At 48.7% G+C, this 25,685-nt stretch overlaps 1 protein-coding gene across 1 annotated transcript; it reads left to right on the forward strand.

The window, feature by feature from the left end:
- Positions 1-837: 837 nt before the first annotated feature.
- On the forward strand, positions 838-25,479 carry LOC143764177 (uncharacterized). Its single transcript, XM_077249492.1, has 23 exons — positions 838-983; positions 3,201-3,307; positions 3,913-3,957; positions 7,068-7,221; positions 9,056-9,127; positions 11,499-11,587; positions 11,972-12,128; positions 12,205-12,282; positions 12,937-13,028; positions 13,124-13,229; positions 15,120-15,199; positions 17,306-17,374; positions 17,452-17,512; positions 17,975-17,991; positions 22,280-22,337; positions 22,820-22,912; positions 23,067-23,127; positions 23,311-23,424; positions 24,091-24,148; positions 24,374-24,442; positions 24,682-24,745; positions 24,865-24,936; positions 25,023-25,479. The coding sequence occupies exons 1-23, from the start codon at positions 927-929 to the stop codon at positions 25,131-25,133; spliced, it is 1,884 nt and encodes a 627-aa protein (XP_077105607.1). The 5' UTR covers positions 838-926; the 3' UTR covers positions 25,134-25,479.
- Positions 25,480-25,685: the final 206 nt, after the last annotated feature.

Raw genomic sequence — 25,685 nt, forward strand, 5'->3', positions numbered from 1 at the left:
GCTGTTACTTATTCAAATCAGTGAAAATGGGCGATTTGACCATTTTGATGCCAGTTCTGATGCCCAGAACCCATTTGTGCCAGGCTGGATTGACTTGGATTTCATGTGGGGCATCAGTAGGTATGTAAATCAGGTGTTAGATCAGTGGCACAAAGGCATTTAACCCCTTAAAAATAGCTGTTACTTATTCAAATCAGTGAAAATGGGCGATTTGCCCCATTTGATGCCAGTTTTGATGCCCAGAACACATTTGTGCCAGGCTGGAGTGACATGGATTTCATGTGGGGCATCAGTAGGTATGTAAGTCAGGTGTTTAATAAGTGGCACAAAGGCATTTAACCCCTTAAAAATAGCTGTTACTTATTCGCATGTGTGAAAATTGGTTCTCTGCCCACTTTGATGCCAGTTCTGATGCCCAGTACCCATTTGTGCCAGGCTGGATTGACAGGAACTTGATGTGTGGCATCACAAGGTATGCAAGTCAGGTGTCAGATCAGTGGCACAAAGCCATTTAACACCTTTAATACCATACCTCAGTGCCCACTTTGATGCCCATTTTTGTGCCAGCCTTCTAATATTTTTATCTGTTTTTAAGTGTATTCACAAGAGGGCACATGACCGCATAATATTATATACTTAGAATGGTTTATTTTTATTGAAAAACCTGAAAAAAACAGAAAATAAAAAATAGCCGAATAAGAAACTGCTGAATAAGAAACCAACTTCAGCCCGAATAAGAAACTGAACGAATAAGAAACCAACTTCAGCATCGTGGAGTCTGCGCACTGCCGCCGCCGCCCCTCCCCCAGTCACCGTACAGGGGCGGGAACAGGATTGTGGGAGAACCCCGGAGGCGGGGCGTGAGGCGTCCTGGGGGCGGAGCCAGGTCGGTGCTTGCTCGGTGCTGCAGCCGTCGTCCGCTCGGTATGATCTGTGTGCTGCTGGTGGCCGGACATGGCGCCCTGCTGGAGAGCCACATCAAGGTGTGCAGCGTCACTGATGATTTTCCCGTTCTATAGTGCGGGGGATGGAGCGGCTGCTGGGACTTGTGGTTGTAGCTGCGGACAAGCTGTAAATCCGCAGCGAAATCTCCCAGGAAACGTGTGTAAAATCAGTGACAGGAATGACGGCTGTAATGTCAGGAAGGGAAACGGGAGGGGGCGCTGTGCAGCACGGAGGCGGCTGGTGTGCGGGGAGGGCAAGTGCAGGATGTCAGGGGGAAGACATGGTGAGACGTGGCGGGCGGCGGCGGGACCGACGGACACGGGGGCAGCGATCACTGATCACAGTGACTGCACAAGCAGAATAGTGAGTGCAGCTCTGGAGTATAATACAGGATGTAACTCAGGATCAGTAATGTATGTACACAGTGACTGCACCAGCAGAATAGTGAGTGCAGCTCTGGAGTATAATACAGGAGGTAACTCAGGATCAGTAATGTAATGTATGTACACAGTGACTGCACCAGCAGAATAGTGAGTGCAGCTCTAGAGTATAATACAGGATGTAACTCAGGATCAGTAATGTATGTACACTGTGACTGCACCAGCAGAATAGTGAGTGCAGCTCTGGGGTATAATACATGATGTAACTCAGGATCAGTAATGTAATCTATGTACACAGTGACTGCACCAGCAGAATAGTGAGTGCAGCTCTGGGGTATAATACAGGAGGTAACTCAGGATCAGTAATGTAATGTATGTACACAGTGACTGCACCAGCAGAATAGGGAGTGCAGCTCTGGAGTATAATACAGGAGGTAACTCAGGAACAGTAATGCATGTACACAGTGACTGCACCAGCAGAATAGGGAGTGCAGCTCTGGGGTATAATACAGGAGGTAACTCAGGATCAGTAATGTAATGTATGTACACAGTGACTGCACCAGCGGAATAGTGAGTGCAGCTCTGGAGTATAATACAGGAGGTAACTCAGGATCAGTAATGTAATGTATGTACACAGTGACTGCACCAGCAGAATAGGGAGTGCAGCTCTGGGGTATAATACAGGAGGTAACTCAGGATCAGTAATGTAATATATGTACACAGTGACTGCACCAGCAGAATAGTGAGTGCAGCTCTGGAGTATAATACAGGAGGTAACTCAGGATCAGTAATGTAATGTATGTACACAGTGATTGCACCAGCAGAATAGTGAGTGCAGCTCTGGAGTATAATACAGGATATAACTCAGGATCAGTAATGTAATGTATGTACACAGTGACTGCACCAGCAGCATAGTGAGTGCAGCTCTGGAGTATAATACAGGAGGTAACTCAGGATCAGTAATGTATGTACACAGTGATTGCACCAGCAGAATAGTGAGTGCAGCTCTGGAGTATAATACACGATGTTACTCAGGATCAGTAATGTAATGTATGTACACAGTGACTGCACCAGCAGAATAGTGAGTGCAGCTCTGGGGTATAATACAGGATGTAACTCAGGATCAGTAATGTAATGTATGTACACAGTGACTGCACCAGCAGAATAGTGAGTGCAGCTCTGGAGTATAATACAGGATGTAACTCAGGATCAGTAATGTAATGTATGTACACAGTGACTGCACCAGCAGAATAGTGAGTGCAGCTCTGGAGTATAATACAGGATGTAACTCAGGATCAGTAATGTATGTACACAGTGACTGCACCAGCAGAATAGTGAGTGCAGCTCTGGGGTATAATACAGGATGTAACTCAGGATCAGTAATGAAACTCATGTAATGTCGGATAAGTAATATTTCTACTTGAGAGCAGAATGTTGGTGTAAGGAGACTTGTAGGCCATGCACTGGGAATATAAATATGCAAATAGCCTGTTCATAAAGATAGAGTAGAACTCTAGCTTTCCGTTTTGGATGTAGCAATAAGGGTCAAAATGGACCCTTTAAGAAGCCTTGTCACATGACTTAGGATGTGCGCCAAACCAGAAGCTCCATCTGCAGACACTTGTTTCGGGGGTGCGCTGTTGCCCCTCATTGTGCGATGTTGGAGATTTGTGCAGGTTGGATAGTGACTTAGGATTGCGACTTCCAGTAGGTGGCACTAGAGCTCCTGCCCGCTGGCTTTATGTGAAGTGCGCCCCCATGTGGTCGGCCCCCCTCTTATGCCGCTGTGATATCCTGTGTGCGCTGTGCCTGTAATGTGACATTTAATCCGGTGAATATTACTCAATGGTTTCTGTCTCTTCTGATCCCGTGTAGAATGATCAGAGCGGATTGTACAGATTTCTGGAGGATGTTCCCAAGGCTCTGCTGCCTGGTGTGGGGGGGAAGAAGATTCTGGACTTCTGGTGGAAAGCTGTGAACACGTAAGATCACGATGGGGCTTCAGGATTGTGCCAATCAGGTTACACCGAGCGTTCACAGCAGCACAGAGTAAGAGAGGAGGGCGATCACCATGTGAGAGGTGCATGCTGGGAGTTATACGCTGGAGAGAGCCCCGTCCGCGGAGGACACACACTGCAAAGGGAGCCTGTCCTGATTAATGCTGCCCAGACCCCGGACAACGTGAATCCAGGCAGGGGAGCGGCCACAGGCGAGGGGGCACGGCCGCAGGTGGGGGGCACGGCCACAGGCGAGAGGCACGGCCGCAGCTGGGTATATTAATATAGTTAGAGGATCCGGCTGGCGACCAGAGTCGGAGAGCAGACAAGTCCGGCACCGCCTGAGTCCTAGGTGATTGACAGGTGTCTCTCTATTAGTGCACATGGGAGAGGCCTGTCAGTCACCCGTGGCAGGGCAAGGAGAAGCTGGGCGGGTCGGCTTGATCACCATGACGTGAGTGGCAGGTTCCCTTTATGGACGTCATCAGGACCCTAAAATCACAAGGTCGAGATGTCTGACGATCACTACTGATATGAAATGTAAGTAACGTTTTATATTCTGCACTATAATATTATATCCTTTATTTCAGGAGGCAGCTCTTCAGTGAGGTTTACCTGGTGACGAACGCAGACAAGTACGAACCCTGACTGCAACAAGTGTAAACGTAAAGTGGAGATCCAGCGGAGTCAATGTGTTCATACATTACTGATCCTGAGTTACATCCTGTATTATACCCCATAGCTGCACTCACTATTCTGCTGGTGCAGTCACTGTGTACATACATTACTGATCCCGAGTTATATCCTGTATTATACTCCAGAGCTGCACTCACTATTCTGCTGGTGCTGTCACTGTGTTCATACATTACTGATCCCGAGTTATATCCTGTATTATACTCCAGAGCTGCACTCACTATTCTGCTGGTGCATTCACTGTGTACATACATTACATTACTGATCCTGAGTTACATCCTGTATTATACCCCAGAGCTGCACTCACTATTCTGCTGGTGCTGTCACTGTGTACATAAATTACAGATCCTGAGTTACATCCTGTATTATACTCCAGAGCTGCACTCACTATTCTGCTAGTGCAGTCAGTGTACATACATTACATTACTGATCCAGAGTTACAACTTGTATTATTCTCCAGAGCTGCACTCACTATTCTGCTGGTGCATTCACTGTGTACATATATTACATTACAGATCCTGAGTTACATCCTGTATTATACCCCAGAGCTGCACTCACTATTCTGCTGGTGCATTCACTGTGTACATAAATTACAGATCCTGAGTTACATCCTGTATTATACTCCAGAGCTGCACTCACTATTCTGCTGGTGCAGTCACTGTGTACATACATTACTGATCCCGAGTTATATCCTGTATTATACTCCAGAGCTGCACTCACTATTCTGCTGGTGCAGTCACTGTGTACATACATTACATTACTGATCCTGAGTTATATCCTGTATTATACCCCAGAGCTGCACTCACTATTCTGCTGGTGCTGTCACTGTGTTCATACATTACTGATCCCGAGTTATATCCTGTATTATACTCCAGAGCTGCACTCACTATTCTGCTGGTGCATTCACTGTGTACATACATTACATTACTGATCCTGAGTTACATCCTGTATTATACCCCAGAGCTGCACTCACTATTCTGCTGGTGCTGTCACTGTGTACATAAATTACAGATCCTGAGTTACATCCTGTATTATACTCCAGAGCTGCACTCACTATTCTGCTAGTGCAGTCAGTGTACATACATTACATTACTGATCCAGAGTTACAACTTGTATTATTCTCCAGAGCTGCACTCACTATTCTGCTGGTGCATTCACTGTGTACATACATTACATTACAGATCCTGAGTTACATCCTGTATTATACCCCAGAGCTGCACTCACTATTCTGCTGGTGCAGTCACTGTGTACATACGTTACTGATCCCGAGTTATATCCTGTATTATACTCCAGAGCTGCACTCACTATTCTGCTGGTGCAGTCAGTGTACATACATTACTTTGCTGATCCTGAGTTACAACCTGTATTATTCTCCAGAGCTGCACTCACTGTTCTACTTGTGCAGTCACTGTGTACATACATTACATCACATCACTGATCCTGAGTTACATCCTGTATTGTACCCCAGAGCTGCACTCACTATTCTGCTGGTGCAGTCACTGTGTACATACATTACAGATCCTGAGTTACATCCTGTATTATACTCCAGAGCTGCACTCACTATTCTGCTGGTGCTGTCACTGTGTTCATACATTACTGATCCCAAATTATATCCTGTATTATACTCCAGAGCTGCACTCACTATTCTGCTGGTGCAGTCAGTGTACATACATTACATTACTGATCCAGAGTTACAACCTGTATTATACTCCAGAGCTGCACTCACTATTCTGCTGGTGCAGTCACTGTGTACATACATTACATTACTGATCCTGAGTTACCTCCTGTATTATACCCCAGAGCTGCACTCACTATTCTGCTGGTGCAGTCACTGTGTACATACATTACTGATCCTGAGTTACATCCTGTATTATTCTCCAGAGCTGCACTCACTATTCTGCTGGTGCAGTCACTGTGTACATACATTACATTACTGATCCTGAGTTACATCCTGTATTATTCTCCAGAGCTGCACTCACTATTCTGCTGGGGCAGTCACTGTGTACATACATTACATTACTGATCCTGAGTTACCTCCTGTATTATACCCCAGAGCTGCACTCACTATTCTGCTGGTGCAGTCACTGTGTACATACATTACAGATCCTGAGTTACATCCTGTATTATACTCCAGAGCTGCACTCACTATTCTGCTGGTGCAGTCACTGTGTTCATACATTACTGATCCCAAGTTATATCCTGTATTATACTCCAGAGCTGCACTCACTATTCTGCTGGTGCAGTCACTGTGTACATACATTACATTACTGACCCTGAGTTACATCCTGTATTATTCTCCAGAGCTGCAATCACTATTCTGCTGGTGCAGTCACTGTGTACATACATTACATTACTGATCCTGAGTTGCATCCTGTATTATTCTCCAGAGCTGCACTCACTATTCTGCTGGTGCAGTCACTGTGTACATACATTACATTACTGATCCTGAGTTACATCCTGTATTATTCTCCAGAGCTGCACTCACTATTCTGCTGGTGCAGTCACTGTGTACATACATTACATTACTGATCCTGAGTTACATCCTGTATTATACTCCAGAGCTGCACTCACTATTCTGCTGGTGCAGTCACTGTGTTCATACATTACTGATCCCAAGTTATATCCTGTATTATACTCCAGAGCTGCACTCACTATTCTGCTGGTGCAGTCACTGTGTTCATACATTACTGATCCTGAGTTACCTCCTGTATTATACCCCAGAGCTGCACTCACTATTCTGCTGGTGCAGTCACTGTGTACATACATTACATTACTGATCCTGAGTTACATCCTGTATTATTCTCCAGAGCGGCACTCACTATTCTGCTGGTGCAGTCACTGTGTTCACACATTACATTACTGATTTTGAGTTATATCCTGTATTATACACCAGAGATGCACTCACTATTCTGCTGGTGCAGTCACTGTGCACATACATTACATTGCTGGTCCTGTATTATTCTCCAGAGCTGCACTCTTCACACCGTGACTCCGCTGTCTGTCTAACGGGGGATCTCCTGTGTGTGACTCTCAGACCCTCCTTTTCCATCAGATACAAACACTATGAACGTTGGGCGACGGCCAATGACTTCCCAGTGGACAATATCATTAATGATGGGACAACCACCTATGACTCGCGGCTTGGAGCAGTTGTTGACTTGGAGCTCGCAATATCCAGCAGGAAACTGAATGATGATATCATGGTGGTGAGTGTCATCGTCTAGAGGGCGGAATGTCTGCAGCTGTTGCTGTACAGGTTTGAGGGGCATTTATCTGTTACAAAGAAGCAAATACCCTGTGTAACCATGGAGTCATATGATAAAATTCTCTGCATTCACCACCACAAGAGGGCGCTCATGATGCGACATCAGATGGTTGTATTATGGGATTCCAAAGTTGGCTGCAGACAGAATCTTATCATGTATCTCTGTATACAGGGAGCTCCCCCTAGTGGTGACTGCAGACAGGATCTTATCATGTATCTCTGTATACACGGAGCTCCCCCTAGTGGTGGCTGCAGACAGGATCTTATCATGTATCTCTGTATACAGGGAGCTCCCCCTAGTGGTGGGTGCAGACAGGATCTCATCATGTATCTCTGTATACAGTGAGCTCTCCCTAGTGGTGACTGCAGACAGAATGTTATCATGTATCTCTGTATACAGGGAGCTCCCTCTAGTGGTGACTGCAGAAAGGATCTTATCATGTATATCTGTATACAGGGAGCTCCCTCTAGTGGTGACTGCAGACAGGATCTTATCATGTATCTCAGTATACAGGGAGCTCCCCCTAGTGGTGACTGCAGACAGGATCTTATCATGTATATTTGTATACAGGGAGCTCCCTCTAGTGGTGGCTGCAGACAGAATCTTATCATGTATCTCTGTATACAGGGAGCTCCCCCTAGTGGTGGGTGCAGACAGGATCTCATCATGTATCTCTGTATACAGTGAGCTCTCCCTAGTGGTGACTGCAGACAGAATGTTATCATGTATCTCTGTATACAGGGAGCTCCCTCTAGTGGTGACTGCAGACAGGATCTTATCGTATCTCTGTATACAGGGAGCTCCGTCTAGTGGTGGCTGCAGACAGGATCTTATCATGTATCTCAGTATACAGGGAGCTCCCCCTAGTGGTGACTGCAGACAGGATCTTATCATGTATATTTGTATACAGGGAGCTCCCTCTAGTGGTGGCTGCAGACAGAATCCTATTATGTAAGTCTATGTTTGTGAGGGATTTTAGACTCTGTAGCAGAAATTATGACTAAGGTAACGATGTAATATAAAATTAGTTAACACTGATAATAAACGGTTGGGATTTTCCCTGTGTGAACTCTGACATATAACAGACTAATAAGGACCTGAGTTATACTTGTAGTGGGTGCACACTGCCCTCTGGTGGTCAGGGCATTAGTGACATGTTGCACGTCTGTGTCCTGCTCTTTTCCTCCACGACGTTCCCATGTGTTATTATTTCTCCATAATTGAGGCTCATGTATGATATTGCATCGGCGCGGCGCAGTGAATGCACAATGACCCTCGATGTGGCCACGGCGTCTCCAGGGTCTTGTGATCTGGATTCCTCCGTGGTCCTCGGTAATAAGTGTCTTCTCCTGATGTAATGAGTGCTGGGACTCCGCGGGTTACAGCTTAGCCTTGGATATAGATTTATTTGGCCGCCGTCTCTTTTAATATTTGCAGTGTTTGTCCTTTTTGGGGGTGTGGGGGGACATCATGGCTGAACATGTTATTGTCCAATCAAAGGCAGTTGGAGATTAGTCGGTGTCAGCGGCGGCGCTGCGCTGTCTCCCGGCGTCTCCTCCGCTCTAATCAGCCTCTCGCAGCTTTTCGTCCTCCGCTCCTCTGTAATTGCTGGTGATAACGCTGTGCGCTCGATGCCGCGGCACACGCCGGCCGCTGCTGCAGAATCCAAATTCACTGACACCGGAGATGTGTCCTTATGTAGCGGAGGGGGAGGGGATGCGTCCGGCCGCCATTGTTCTGCTGCTTACTTTATTGTCTGACTTCCTCCGCTCAGATCGCTGCTGACATGTTATGTGCCGACCAGAACTTTGACATGGCCCAAGTGCAGAAGTTTTTCAGGCTGAAGGTAAAGTGTCCGGCCCTCGCTCTGGTGCCGCTGCGGGTGTTTATTGTTTTTTGGGGTTTTATTATTTCTCTGGTAGATGACAGCGGTGTCAGATATAATGGTTATGACTGGCAACACCATGCGTGAGTGGCGGAGAGGCCACTTGTGACTGGTGGAGGCTTGGGGGGCCACACATGACTGCCGGAGGCTGGGGGGTGGTGACGCACGTGACTGGCGGAGGCTGGTGGGGGCCACATGTGACTGCCGGAGGCTGGATGAGGGGATGGTGACAGACAGACGGGTTGGACAAAATAATGGAAACACCTGGAAATATCAACAAAAGTTAGTTTAATCTGGTGTAGGTCCACCTTTTGCGTCGATTACAGCCTCAATTCTCCGAGGTATGGATTCATACAAGGTGTGAATTATTTCCAAAGGAATTTTAGCCCATTCTCCAGTTCTTTGAGCGACGATGGCGGCGGAAATCGACGTCTAACTTGAATCTCTAAAATCGACCATAAATGCTCAATGTTGAGGTCTGGGGATTGTGGGGGCCAGATGAGATGCTCAACTTCACTAGAATGTTCCTAGTGCCATGCTTTAACAAATCTAGCTGTATGAATTGGTGCATTATCATCCTGAAAGATGGCGTTCCCCTCCGGGAACAGTGCTTGAACCATTAGATGCACTTGGTCGCCCAAAATGCCTAAATAATCTCAGCTGTTAATTCTTCCATGAAGGGACATCATTGGCCCAGCGGATCTCCATGAAATAGCACCCCAGATCATCACAGAACCTCCGCCATGATTTACGGTTGGGAGAAGGCAGTCTGAATGGAATGCTTCCTTCGGCTGTCTCCAAACGTACACTCGGCCGCAGGTCGGAAATAGGGTAAACGATGATTCGTCTGAGAATATCACATGTTTCCACTGCTCGAGGGACCAATTCTGGAGGTTTCTACACCACTCTAAACGCTTGGAAACATTTGTCATTGAGAGCAGCGGTTTTCTAATTGCAGCTCTTCCGTGGAATCCAGATTTGTGCAGCTCCCGGCGAACAGTTTTTGTGGAAACTGGTTTCTGTAGGTGTTCATTGAGCTCAGCAGTGATTTTCGGAGCCATGGTCTTGCGATCCTCTCTCACAATTCGCTTTAGAGTCTGACGGTCTCTCTCAGTCAACTTTGACTTTCGGCCGGACCTGTGCTTTGCTGCGGACGTTTTTCCTTCTCTTTCAAACACAGTCATTACTTTGGAGACAGTACCTCTTGACACGCCAAGCATTCGGGCACTTTCTGTTACACTAGCGCCTGCCATACGAGCACCAACAATTTGGCCTCTTTGAAAATCCGAGAGGTCTGCCATTGGTATCAGGTTCTCATCAATGTTCTTACAATTATGCAAAACAAACAGTTAATTTACATACACATGTCACATAACATAAATAATCAACTACAAAACATTACCATATGTCACGGTTTGCATGTTTATCACATGTTCGAAGATTATGATGCCAAAACGTTAGGTGTTTCCATTATTTTGTCCAACCCCTGTATGTGACTGGCGGAGGGGGGGGTGGTGACACACGTGACTGGCGGAGGCTGGGAGGTGGTGACACATGTGACTGGTGGAGGCTGGGAGGTTGTGACACATGTGACTGGTGGAGACTGGGAGGGCCACTTGTGACTGGTAGAGGCTGCGGTGGCACAACTTGTGACTGGTGGAGGCTGGGGGAGGTGGTGCCACACATGACTGCCGGAGGCTGGGGGGGCTGGTGATACATGTGACTGGCGGAGGTGCCACACGTGACTGGCGGAGGCTGCGGAGGTGCCACACATGACTGCTGGAGACTGGGGGGGGTGACACACGTGACTGGGGGGGCACACGTGACTGCCGGAGGCTGGGGGGGGTGACACACGTGACTGGGGGGGGGGGGCACACGGGACTGCTGGAGGCTGGGGGGTGACACACGTGACTGGGGGGGGGCACGTGACTGCCGGAGGCTGCGGAGGGGAGGTGGTGACACATGTGGCTGGCGGAGGCTGGGGGGTGACACACGTGACTGGGGGGGGGCACACGTGACTGCCGCAGGCTGGGGGGTGACGCACATGACTGGGGTGCCACATGTGACTGCCGGAGGCTGGGTGGGGGGGATGGTGACACACGTGACTGGCGGAGGCTGGGGGGCCACACGTGACTGCCGGTAGGATTATGGTGATGCCTCACGCTGTGTAGGAGGTGATGGTTTTGGTCGCCATAGTGGTTATCATGGGCGTGGGAGAGTCCATTGTTGTGGAGTCCGTGGCTCTGATGGCTGTGGAGCGGGTGACGTTGTTGTGGCCTCTTCCTGTGGCTCCAGGTTTCTCCGTCTTTATCGTTTCCTCGTCTTGTTTTAGGGCGGAGAGCTGGCAATCTATTATGAGATGGAAGAAGGTGAATGTCCATCTTCCCGGGGGATAGTAGAAGTCTGTCCAGACACTCACCGGTGAGACCCCAATATACCGTGAGCTGATATACGGACTATAAGCCGCCATACAGCACAGGCTCACCCACAGACCATGCAGACCCCCGCAGAGAGCGGCCTCCAAACCACGAATTGAGTGATGCCCCCAATGTCATCCATGAGTCGCCTCGGATTCAGTTCGGTCACAGATAAGACCCCCAGCATTGGCCTGCAGTATATTAATGCATGGAAGGGGGGCTACAGTGAGGACTGACACAGGTGGAGCAGAATCCAGTGAAGGGGCAGATAATTGTCATTCGGGGTCTGTGGAAAGCTGAGTGACCCTTCCCCCCAGGACTGTAATATTGACCCTAGTGTGACGGATACTATGAGGTTCCTCAGTTCCGAGTTATCGTCTCTCTATAGAATTACACGTTTTTTGGAGAAGCCCCCACAAGGCGAGACCCTCTCGAGACTGGCCAGCGTGGTCTTCTACTGCTTCCAGAGGCAAACGCTGCCGACCCTCGAAACCTTTCTAAGCCGCTTCCCAAAGACTGAAAACCGAGTGCTGGGCAGATACATGGTAACAACGTATCAATGTTCTAGATCTCTGCATTCTGTCACCTGCTACATTGTAACCGATCTCTGCTCCTGACCAGGAATGGCTGATAAACTCCGCCGCCGTCCCCGTGTACGGCATGAAGCTGCCCACCGGCTTCCAGCTCATAGGACAAGTGGTGAGTGTGTGCAGCCAATCAGCAGCCAGATATGTGGTGACCGGGAGCACGCTGGTATAACCTGGGCATGTCCTGTATAGAATTCTATATGTACAGCCGGTATAACTTGGGCATCTCCTGTATATAATTCTATATGTACAGCTGGTATAACCTGGGCATCTCCTGTATATAATTATATATGTACAGCCGGTATAACCTGGGCATCTCTTGTATATAATTATATATGTACAGCTGGTATAACCTGGGTATCTCCTGTATATAATTATATATGTACAGCTGATATATAATTATATACAGGAGATGCCAGGTTATATGTACAGCTGGTTATAACCTGGGCATCTCCTGTATATAATTATATATGTACAGCCGGTATAACCTAGGTATCTCCTGTATATAATTATATATGTACAGCTGATATAACCTGGGTATCTCCTGTATATAATTATATATGTACAGCCGGTATAACCTAGGTATCTCCTGTATATAATTATATATGTACAGCTGATATAACCTGGGTATCTCCTGTATATAATTATAAAAGCACAGCTGGTATAACCTGGGAATCTCCTGTATATAATTATATATTCACAGCTGGTATAACCTAAGTGTTAACCTAAGTGTTTTTCTTGTGTGCTGCCATCCTGTATTTCCTAGGGATTGCCGGATTACACTAAGTGGTTGGCTCTCTACTCTGCGGTGAAGAATCAGCCACGGGTGAAGGCGATCACCTGCAGATCATATGCCAGGTAGGGAGCACACTCCCCCGGGATCAGTGGCGCCCTCTCCTGGGAATGCTGATGATCTTCCAGTTTGTTTGACCTGTTTTCTTGTTTCCCCTCAGAATAGGGATTATTGGGAACCCATCGGACGGATATTATGGGAAGACTATTTCTATGACGATTTCTAACTTTTGGGCTGAGGTCACGATCTCCGAGAGTAAGAAGCTGGTAAGAGGCGCTGGGGCGTCCATCATCCCCCGTGTTCATGGGGCTGTCTGTGGGAATAACTTTACCTTTAATCTTCTGTCCATGAGATAAGTGTCAGGAGAGGAGAAGGCCGCCTGTGCTCCTCCTCCGCCGCCTGTGCTCCTCCTCCGCCGCCTGTGCTCCTCCTCCGCCGCCTGTGCTCCTCCTCCGCCGCCTGTGCTCCTCCTCCGCCGCCTGTGCTCCTCCTCCGCCGCCTGTGCTCCTCCTCCGCCGCCTGTGCTCCTCCTCCGCCGCCTGTGCTCCTCCTCCGCCGCCTGTGCTCCTCCTCCGCCGCCTGTGCTCCTCCTCCGCCGCCTGTGCTCCTCCTCCGCCGCCTGTGCTCCTCCTCCGCCGCCCGTGCTCCTCCTTCGCCGCTCCTCCGCCGTCCGCGCTTCTCCACCACCCGCGCTGCTCCTCCTCCGTCCGCGCTGCTCCTCCGCCGCCTGTGCTCCTCCTCCGCCGCCTGTGCTCCTCCTCCGCCGCCTGTGCTCCTCCGCCGCCTGTGCTCCTCCTCCGCCGCCTGTGCTCCTCCTCCGCCGCCTGTGCTCCTCCTCCGCCGCCTGTGCTCCTCCTCCGCCGCCTGTGCTCCTCCTCCGCCGCCTGTGCTCCTCCTCCGCCGCCTGTGCTCCTCCTTCGCCGCCCGTGCTCCTCCTTCGCCGCTCCTCCGCCGTCCGCGCTTCTCCACCACCCGCGCTGCTCCTCCTCCGTCCGCGCTGCTCCTCCGCCGCCTGTGCCCCTCCTCGGCCGCCCGCGCTGCTCCTCCTCCACCTGCGCTCCTCCCTTCGCTCTCATTATTTGGAGGTTTTTAGACTAATAAGCATCCGCTAAGTGCAAAATATGTAAATGTGCCCTTTATCTGAGTCCCCGCAAGCGACCTCCCGGGGAGGGGGATGAGGACGCCTGGTTGACAGTGCCGCATTCCGGTATCCGGTGTGGCGGGCTGGGACTTGTAGTCGTCCTCATTTTCCGTTTGCTTTCAGCCCGGTTCAAAGCTTATGGCTTAAAGTGTCTGAAAATGTAATGAGCGGAAAGGGTCTGACATGATGACAGGACTGTAATTAGCGGTAATGGCCTCTTCTCCGCTCCGCGCCGCTCTGAGCCGCATCGATCACACGATTTATTGTCTTTTGTAAAATGCTTCTTCCAGGCGGCAGGTTTCATCTCCTTCTGACAACCAGGGCTCCATTATTAGTTTTCAGCTGTTTTTCTCGGTCTTCGGACCCCCAACAGCTCCCGTATTTGATTCGTCATACCCAGACTGTGACCTTCTAAAACGATCTGCATTGTCGCCTCCTGAAATCCTCTGTGCTGCTGGATTATGTTACATCCTCACATTCTATTACCCGTGTCACCTGCTGATAATGACGCAGCCCCTGTAACTCTGTGCTGTTATCTCAGGATCAGCAAACTCTTCTCCTGACGTCCTCTGTGCTGCTGACAATCCTGCCAGCTCTGTCTCTGATCTCACTCCTCCTAACATCCTCTGTGCTGCTGTAACCTTGCCTATCTCGCTATGTAGTCCTTAGTCTCTGACCTTCCATGCTATAACCATACTACGTTCCTGAGATCCTCTGTGCTGCTGCTGGACTCCCACGGTCTATATTCTCCTCTGTAAATCATGACCGTGGGAGGAGGTTAGGGAACTGCTACCCTGAAACTGCTGGGATGAGTGTGGTCGTCTCCTAAAGTTCTCTGCAGCCGAGGATCATGTTCCCTCTGTCGCCTCCTTTCCTGACATCCTCTGTGCTGCTGGGGTTGATAGTTCTCTGCAGCTGAGGACCATGTTCCCTCCTTTCCTGACATCCTCTGTGCTGCAGGATGATCCTGTAGGTGCCGCAGAGTAATCGAGTCTTGTCTGCTTCATCCAATCAGGTTTTGGTTCCTCATCCATTAAATGACCCAACAGAGTTCGGGAGTTTGCTGGATCTCCATTATATCAGCAGAAAAGAGGGGTGAGTGGGGGAGGGGAGATATGACCAGATCTGTGCTGAGTCGGGATCTGTTAACCCTTAAGGCCCCGTCTCACATAGCGAGATCGCTAGCGAGATCGCTGCTGAGTCACTAGTTTTGTGACGCAACAGCGACCTCAGTAGCGATCTCGCTATGTGTGACACGTACCAGCGATCAGGCCCCTGCTGTGAGATCGCTGGTCGTGTCGGAATGGCCTGGACCTTTTTTTGGTCGTTGAGGTCCCGCTGACATCGCTGAATCGGTGTGTGTGACACCGATCCAGCGATGTCTTCACTGGTAACCAGGGTAAACATCGGGTTACTAAGCGCAGGGCCGCGCTTAGTAACCCGATGTTTACCCTGGTTACCAAAAAAAACAAACAGTACATACTCACCATCTGATGTCCGTCAGGTCCCTTGCCGTCTGCTTCCTGCTCTGACTGAGCCGCCGTACAGTGAGAGCAGAGCGCAGCGGTGACGTCACTGCTGTGATCTGCTCTCACTGTACGGCGGCTCAGTCAGAGCAGGAAGCAGACGGCAAGGGACACCGAAAGGCGAGTATGTACTGTTTGGTTTTTTTGGTAACCAGGGTAAACATCGGGTTACTAAGCGCGGCCCTGCACTTAGTAACCCGATGTTTACCCTGGTTACCCGGGTGCTGCAGGGGGACTTCAGCATCGTTGAAGACAGTTTCAACGATGCCGAAGTGTTTCCCCTGATCGTTGGTCGCTGGAGAGAGCTGTCTGTGTGACAGCTCCCCAGCGACCACACAACGACTTACCAACGATCACGGCCAGGTCATATCGCTGGTCGTGATCGTTGGTAAATCGCTATGTGAGACGGGGCCTTTAGCTGTAGAACCACACTGCGGAGGGGTAAGACAGGACAGATGGAGGGTGGTCTGCAGACAGAACATTGAGTGAGCCCCCGATGTCAAACCGAGCCGCACGGGATCAGCAGCACAAAACTCCGTCTGGGCCGTTCACTGACAGCAAGCAGAGAGCTGGAGATGGTGAAGAATCTGAGCACAATGGGGATCGTTAATGATCTTCATAATTAAAGTTGTGACAAAGGGGCATGGCCTCAACAACGGGGCGTGGCTTGATATAAGAGACACTGCATTTAAAAGAAAAATGCTGCAGAATTGTGGCAAAAAGTAAGATGACTGATAGGTGAGGTCTAAGCTTAGACTAGGAGGCGTCACATTGCATTTATTACGCAGCACGAGGTGTTTATTTTACTCACTTATATAGCGCCATTAATTCCACAGCTTTACAGACTTCATCGCTGTCCCCACTGGGGCGAGTTCTGATGAGCTCGGTGCTCGCGAGACCGTAAGACCTCAGTATTGCTTGGTGCCGTCTGGCCTCTATTGCTCGGCACTGCCTGGTCTCGGTATTGCTCGGCACTGTCTGGTCTCGGTATTGGTCGGCACTGTCTGGCCTCGGTATTGCTCGGCACTGTCTGGTCTCGGTACTGCTCGGCACTGTCTGGTCTCGGTATTGCTCGGCCCTGTCTGGTCTCGGTATTGCTCGGCCCTGTCTGGTCTCGGTATTGCTCGGCCCTGTCTGGTCTCGGTATTGCTCGGCCCTGTCTGGTCTCGGTATTGCTCGGTGCTGTCTGGCCTCGGTATTGCTCGGCGCTGTCTGGCCTCGGTATTGCTCGGCGCTGTCTGGCCTCGGTATTGCTCGGCACTGTCTGGTCTCGGTATTGCTCGGCACTGTCTGGTCTCGGTATTGGTCGGCACTGTCTGGCCTCGGTATTGCTCGGCACTGTCTGGTCTCGGTATTGCTCGGCACTGTCTGGTCTCGGTATTGCTCGGCACTGTCTGGTCTCGGTATTGCTCGGCGCTCTCTGGTCTCGGTATTGCTCGGCGCTGTCTGGTCTCAGTATTGCTTGACCTTCATACATCCGCCACAAAATGTATAGAAAGTTGCAGAATTTCTCATTTTACAATGATTGAGCTGTATTTACATAGGACTGCAGAAATCCTTCAGTGTTTTCTCCCCTAAATCGAAAAACAGTAATTTTTGCTTTCGCTCCTTGTAATTACATTGACACTTTGTACCTTGTGCCGTTTTATCCTCCTCGCGTCCTTCTGACTGGCAGATACCTGGGAGGGCTGAGACTCCTACAAGCCACCTGCAAGAAGTTCTACCAGTACTGCTCCGAGAAGGGGTGAGCGTCTTTACCTCCGAGGCGTCAGCAGCAGGGCACGGAGCAGAAGGGGTTAAATCTGTTGTGATGTTTTTCAGAATCGCTCTGTCCAAGCAGAACTTCACCCTGAAATATAACGTGAATATTCCGCGCCAAGTGGTAAGTGCAAATCACTGGCGCCAGCTCTGTATATCAGAGGTGTGAGAGCGCTCCGTCCGGGGACCGTGACCAGATGGGACCAGCGCCCCCAGTGATGAGGACGACCGGGGACAGGGCCTGAGGGGGAGCGGCTCGGACCACCGCGGCTCGGACCACCGCGGCTCGGACCACCGCGGCTCGGACCACCGCGGCTCGGACCACCACGGTTCGGACCACCACGGTTCGTACCACCACAGTTCGGACCACCGAGGCTGCTGGGCTTTATCAGAGTCTTTTAGTCTCAATGCTTTAACATACTGAAATGTTTGTTCAGTCCTCTCCCCACGCATGATATAACATGTCCTGGGCACAAAACGCAAATTACAGAAATGCAAGAAAAAAATATTCTCTGCTAAATCTACAACATCTGCGGAAAGTAACAAATCTACAAGATACAGTAATGGAACTTCTGATCTTTTACAGGGATTAGCCGGAAGCAGGTAATGGATATTATTACTTATCTATTATGTCTAATATGTACTATATCTGCAGGTGACCCCCATATATACGAGTACATAGGGTCAGTATTATAGTAGTCATATTCTTGTACATAGGGGTAGTATTATAGTAGTTATATTCTTGTACATAGGGGCAGTATTATAGTAGTTATATTCTTGTACATAGGAGCAGTATTATAGTAGTTATATTCCTGTACATAGGGGCAGTATTATAGTAGTTATATTCTTGTACATAGGGGTAGTATTATAGTAGTTATATTCTTGTACATAGGGGCAGTATTATAGTAGTTATATTCTTGTACATAGGGGCAGTATTATAGTAGTTATATTCTTGTACATAGGGGTAGTATTATAGTAGTTATATTCTTGTACATAGGAGCAGTATTATAGTAGTTATAATACTGCCCCTATGTACAAGAATATAACTACTATAATACTGCCCCTATGTACAAGAATATAGTAGTTATATTCTTGTACATAGGGGAGCAGTATTATAGTAGTTATATTCTTGTACATAGGGGCAGTATTATAGTAGTTATATTCTTGTACATAGGGGCAGTATTATAGTAGTTATATTCTTGTACATAGGGGCAGTATTATAGTAGTTATATTCTTGTACATAGGGGTAGTATTATAGTAGTTATATTCTTGTACATAGGGGCAGTATTATAGTAGTTATATTCTTGTACATAGGGGCAGTATTATAGTAGTTATATTCTTGTACATGGGGGCAGTATTATAGTAGTTATATTCTTGTACACAGGAGCAGTATTATAGTATGTCACGCTCGCGCTGAGACTGGCGCGGGCGTGCGGGGGTGTGGCCCCACTGGACCACAGACCAAACTACCCTGGAAGGGGCGTAACTAAGTAGCTTCCTAGGTGTTCACTGGAGCCTCTGATGGTGAGGTCAGACTTGTGCAATAGGAAGCTACCAGGTACTACTCCAGGGTGGTGTCTGGCTGTGGCTGCTGATCCCACCGGGGAACGGAACATAGACAGGCAAGCTGGCACGGCAGGCACTCTGGCAGACAGGCGGGCACGGCTGGGACGCAGGTAGACAGACGGGTACAACAGAGACACTGGCAGACAGACGGGCACGGCTGGCTCTCTGGTAGGCAGGCAGGTACGCCTGGCTCTCTGGCAGGACAGGCGGACAAGGCTGGTACACTGGAAGAACCGGTAGGGATCGGTCTGCAGGCAGGTATGTAAAACAGGTAAGAACCTGTTCAGACAGGAGGACTTAAGAATAGGTAGAGAAAGACCGCAAGAGCGGATGCAGAGCGAAAGCACAGGAGCTAGAGCCAGGAACAGAAACACAGGAGGCGGAACCAAGAGCAGGAGCCAAGCACAGAAACGCAAGAAGCGGAGCCAAGAGTTGGAGGCGGAGCCAAGTGCAGGAGGCAGGGCCAAGAGCTGGAGGCAGAGCCAAGTGCAGAAACGCAGGAGGCAGGGCCAAGAGCTGGAGGCGAAGCCAAGTGCAGAAACGCAGGAGGCGGAGCCAAGAGCGGGAGAAGTAGAACCGCAAGGAGCGGAGCCAGGTAGAACCGCAAGGAGCGGAGCAAAGTAGAACTGCAAGAAGCGGAGCCGCAGAGTGAGAGCTGAGCGGAGCCGCAGAGCAGGGCAACAGAGTGCAGAGCAAAGCCAGAGTACAGAGCAAAGTGCAGAGGAAAGCTACAGAGCGCAGAGCTGAGAGCAAAACCACAGAGTGCAGAGCAAGGTCACAGAATGCAGAGCAAGGAGCAAAGCAAGGTCGCAGAGAGCGGAGCCGAAAGCAGAGCAAAGCTAGACACAGAGTGCAAAGCAGAGTAAAGCAAGACACAGAGTACACACAGCAGAGAAGGCAAACTAAGACAGGGATATAAACTGACACAGGAACAGGACTAGACTAAGACAGAGTCAGGAACTAGACAATGCACAGAGACATGGATACAAGCCAGGGTACGACGCCCCTCTGGGTAGCGGACATAGGCCAGGGTACTAAGCCCCACTGGGTGGATAAACAGGAAACAGACCAGGGTACAATGCCCCCCTGGGTGGCAGACACGAGAGTAAGCGAGACAGGGCCTGGCACCTCAGCAGCTAAGAACTGACTGAGGGAGTAAGTTGCACAGGCCCCCACCAATGGTTGGGGATGTCTTAAATACAGGAAGCCTCATGGCGATTGGCCAGGGACACCTTAGCAAGGTGCACACAATCTCTATAAGAAACAGGAGTTGCCGGCGCCGCCCCCCTATGCACACTGACAGAGCATGCACAGAGCAAACAGCAGACATGAGGCACACAGCATGGATCTGGCAGCAGAGAGAAGTCACAAGATGACCCAGAGAAGTGAGCGAGTTGAGTGTAATCCGGGTGGGGGATGGGAGGCCATGCAGTGATGCCAGCAGAGTTGTTACATAGTAGTTATATTGTATATCTTGTACATAGGGGAGCAGAATTATAGTAGTTATATTCTTGTACATAGGGAGCAGTATTATAGTAGTTATATTCCTGTACATAGGGAGCAGTATTATAGTAGTTATATTCTTGTACATAGGAGCAGTATTATAGTAGTTATATTCTTGTACATAGGAGCAGTATTATAGTAGTTATATTCTTGTACATAGGGGCAGTATTATAGTAGTTATATTCTTGTACATAGGGGAGCAGTATTATAGTAGTTATATTCTTGTACATAGGAGCAGTATTATAGTAGTTGTATTCTTGTACATAAGAGCAGTATTATAGTAGTTATATTCTTGTACATAGGAGCAGTATTATAGTTATATTCTTGTATATAGGGGGCAGTATTATAGTAGTTATATTCTTCTACATAGGAGCAGTATTATAGTAGTTATATTCTGGTATATAGGGGGCAGTATTATAGTAGTTATATTCTTGTACATAGGAGCAGTATTATAGTAGTTATATTCTTGTACATAGCAGCAGTATTATAGTAGTTATATTCTTGCATATAGCAGCAGTATTATAGTAGTTATATTCTTGTACATAGCAGCAGTATTATAGTGGTTATATTCTTGTACATAGGAGCAGTATTTTAGTAGTTATATTCTTGTACATAGGGGCAGTATTATAGTAGTTATATTCTTGTACATAGGGGCAGTATTATAGTAGTTATATTCTTGTACATAGGGGAGCAGTATTATACTAGTTATATTCTTGTACATAGGAGCAGTATTATAGTAGTTATATTCTTGTATATAGAAGCAGTATTATAGTAGTTATATTCTTGTGTATAGGGAGCAGTATTATAGTAGTTATATTCTTGTACATAGGGGCAGTATTATAGTAGTTATATTCTTGTACATAGAGGCAGTATTATAGTAGTTATATTCTTGTACATAGGGGCAGTATTATAGTAGTTATATTCTTGTACATAGGGGCAGTATTATAGTAGTTATATTCTTGTACATAGGGGAGCAGTATTATAGTAGTTATATTCTTGTACATAGGAGCAGTATTATAGTAGTTATATTCTTGTATATAGAAGCAGTATTATAGTAGTTATATTCTTGTGTATAGGGAGCAGTATTATAGTAGTTATATGCTTGTACATAGGGAGCAGTATTATAGGTGTTATATTCTTGTACATAGGGGCAGTATTATAGTAGGTATGTTTTTTCTCCTGTGGTAATTTCTGGGATTTGTGGTGCTTCTTGCTCTGATTATTCACTGTAATAGGTTTTTTTTTCCTATTATTGTTTCTCTTTTCTATAATTGGATATTTTGTATCTCTTGGATGGAGAAGTTTGTGTTTCTGTCTCATTTTCCTGCTTCTTATTCATTGTACTTTTTCTATTTTCATGTAAAATAATCTGATTCCATTTTTTCTTCTTTACAATTTGACAATTTTCTTCCCATTTTCTGTGTAAATGAAGCAGTGGCCATCGGTCTCCGCTCGTCTCCTCTGCACATTATGAGGGAGTTTATGGCGGCTGCAGATGGAGGATTGTAAATTGGTGTTTATCATACAATGCGACGTCCTCCGGCAGCGATGTGCTGCGCCGTCACCGCGGTTCTGCCTCTCCGGCCCCTTCTCTGTGTGTTCAGAGCCGCTCGGAGTAATTTACTGACACTTCTACAAATGGCAGCAACACATTCATGAGCGCTCGCACTGTCAAAGGGTATTTAATTTTAATAGTGCGCAGATTGTCTCATTTCCGGGGATGGAGCCGTCACTTACACTGCACGTCCAGCAGATGGCGCCTGTTACCGGGACTCGGATCCAGCGCAGTTATCCACCAATATTTCTGCTTTATTTCTCTCAGCGCCATCGTGTCCGCGACGCTGAAATGTCTGATGGCGTTCTACAATCTCACCGAGGATGTAAGTGGCTGCAGCAGACAGTATCACACAGGAGAGGATTAGATACACGGCTCAGCCGACGGTATCACACAGGAGAGGATTAGATACACGGCTCAGCCGACGGTATCACAGGAGAGGATTAGATGCACGGCTCAGCCGACGGTATCACGCAGGAGAGAGGATTAGATGCACGTCTCAGTCGACGGTATCACGCAGGAGAGGGTTAGATACACGGCTCAGCCGACGGTATCACACAGGAGAGGATTAGATACACGGCTCAGCCGACGGTATCACACAGGAAAGGATTAGATACATGGCTCAGCTGATGGTATCACACAGGAGAGGCTTAGATGCACTGTTCAGACATTATCACTTGGGCTTAGACCCTTCGTATGTAAGCGTGGGTGTGGCTTCATTGCTCGGGGGCGGGGCTTTACTGCTCGGGGACGGGACTCTTTTTTGATCATTGGTTACAATCAGTCAGGGGCCGTTCTCTGTTGTAGGATCTTCCAAAGACGATGCAGCCAAATTTCATTCTGGATGTTGAGAAAGAAGAACTGTTTATAACGGCCGGACTTCAGGACCGCGTGGTACAGGTGATATATAAAGGTAGCGGCGGTGGAGGTGCCATGGTGGTGCATCACGGGACCCTCCGCTCTGTATACCGTGCACAGTGTCTGCGCCCCCACATGGTGCCGGACGGCAGTGCGTCCCTTATATTGGAGCTGAATGAGTTTGTCTTTTATTAAGGTCTATGAGGGTCTCATCTACATGGACTTCAGCCGACCCATCATGGAGGAGCAGGGATACGGTGAGTGCCGCCATTTATATTGCTGGCCCCTCCGGTCATGTATCACCCGGTCTCCAGTACACGAGGTCTGCAGAGTATTGCACCCACTTCCCTGCAGGATCAGTTCTGTGCATTACATGACTTACATTGTTGCCGTCCATCTGATTCATTGTATCCGATTATTTGTGTCTGGATGTTTCACAGGAAACTATGTTCACATGGATGCGAGTTCTGCACCGCCGTTCTGGCTCGCGTATCTGCGGGATCCCAGCGACTCCGGCGTCATCCACAATAATGTGCGACAACGCTGGCAGAATGGTGAGAAAACCCAGTGTGCTCCAGTCACTGTATCCAATCCTGTCCTGTGTGATACTGTGTGCTTAGCCGTGTATCCAATCCTGTCCTGTGTGATACTGTGTGCTGAGCCATGTATCTAATCCTATCCTGTGATACTGACTGCTGAGCTGTATCTAATCCTATCCTGTGTGATACTGACTTCTGAGCCATGTATCTAATCCTCTCCTGTGTGATACTGTCTGCTGAGCCGTGTATCTAATCCTATCCTGTGTGATACTGACTGCTGAGCCGTGTATCTAATCCTATCCTGTGTGATACTGACTGCTGAGCCGTGTATCTAATCCTCTCCTGTGTGATACTGACTGCTGAGCCGTGTATCTAATCATATCCTGTGTGATACTGTCTGCTGAGCCGTGTATCTAATCCTATCCTGTGTGATACTGACTGCTGAGCCGTGTATCTAATCCTATCCTGTGTGATACTGACTGCTGAGCCGTGTATCTAATCCTATCCTGTGTGATACTGACTGCTGAGCCTTGTATCTAATCCTATCCTGTGTGATACTGTCTGCTGAGCCGTGTATCTAATCCTATCCTGTGTGATACTGACTGCTGAGCCGTGTATCTAATCCTATCCTGTGTGATACTGACTGCTGAGCCCTATATCTAAGCCTCCATTTTCTTGCAGGTGACCCTGAGGTTGTTGAGGCCATGGCGATATTTGCTGAGCTGACTGATAAAGCAATGTAAGCTTTGGCCGTCGTCCCCGCTTCCCCTGCCGTTCCGCGGCCCCCCGTTTCCCCTGCTGTTCCACCCCCCCCCCACTTCCCCTGCCGTCCCTCGGCCCCCCGCTTCCCCTGTTGTCCACACGGCCCCCACTGCTGATGTAGGAGGTTGAGCCCCTAATTTGGCTGATTGCGTTAGTTCCTGCTGTTGATGGAGGTGACATGTCCATTCGTCCTTTCTTCCAGGGCGGCCATAGAGGAGAAGAACTGGGAGGAACTGGCCGAGCTGATGAAGAGGAATCTGTCTCTGAGGAGGTAATGAACCCTGAGGCGGCCGAATACTGGAGCCCCCGCGTGTGTATAGGTCCCGCAGGGTCTGCGATTGCCGGGCTTCAGCTGTCGGGCCTACGTGTGCTGTACATAATGTAACCTCTAGTGCTCTCTGTTATCAGCGCCTCCTGTCACACCCGTCTCTGCAGGGGGACCATCGGCACATCTGCGCTGTGAGCAGAGCGCTACTCTTCATTGTTCTGCCTTCCATCCTTCTCTCATAGATCGGTCTTCACTGACGCCTGCCTGGGTCCGGGGAACCTAAAGATGATAGAAATCGCCCAACAGGTAATGGACAGAGAGTGGCGCAATGCTGGCGCTGTCGCCTCATGTATTGGACTTTCCTGCCACCTTGTGGCCAGTTCTGATCATTACAACCATTAGTCCCTTATGCCGTTACTTTGCAGCACGGGTGCGCAGTGAAGTTACCGGGGAGTGGCGGCGCAGTTATCGGATTGTGCTGTGACCCCAAAAAACTGGTGCGTCTTATTGATATGTCGTAATTGTGCCGCGTGATCATCTTATCGCTCGGCTGCTGGAAACTGAACCTTTTCTCTGCCTCAAGGTTGAACTAAAGAAATCTTATCAGGAGGCCGGATTTGTGTTTTGTGCAATTGTCCCCTATTGCCCAGAAAATACGGGAAGAAGCAGTGTGGCTGCAGCCATTAAAGAGTGAACCTGGGATATGGCGGATACAGTAGGACATGGCGGATTGTGCGAGACGTGACGTTGTGAGGGGCTTCTGTAAAATAAAGACCCTTGTCGGTGAGAATAGACCGCGTGCACCTGTAATATGGTCACCCTGCGTTCCCAAAGTTCTATTTCCCCCATGTCAGCACTATCTTTGTGATTTTGTCCTATTACTTTACGAGCCCTCGCACATACAGGGCTGTCCCCGCCGGCCCACCAGACTCTCGATGACAAATCCTGCAGGACCTTCTCAAAACCTCCTCATCATAATGCACCAAAGATCACGGCTGTTCCTCAACTTTATAAAAAGTCAAGAAACCGCAGATGGTTGGAGCTTGTGTTGTTTTCTACATCCCCCTCCCCAAAATGCACAGTGTTCAGGGAAAATCTATTGGGCCATTTCCTCAGCTCTGATGAATCCTCCTTTATGAGTTCCGCGACTGTGATCTCCTCAAAATATTCACAGCAAATGAGAACAGCCTATGGAGGACGGGGTCCGCGGTGTGTTGTTCTAAGGGCTTTCCCTTAGGCCATGTGC

Source organism: Ranitomeya variabilis, chromosome 4 (assembly GCF_051348905.1).
Source record: "Ranitomeya variabilis isolate aRanVar5 chromosome 4, aRanVar5.hap1, whole genome shotgun sequence".
NCBI lineage: Eukaryota > Metazoa > Chordata > Amphibia > Anura > Dendrobatidae > Ranitomeya > Ranitomeya variabilis.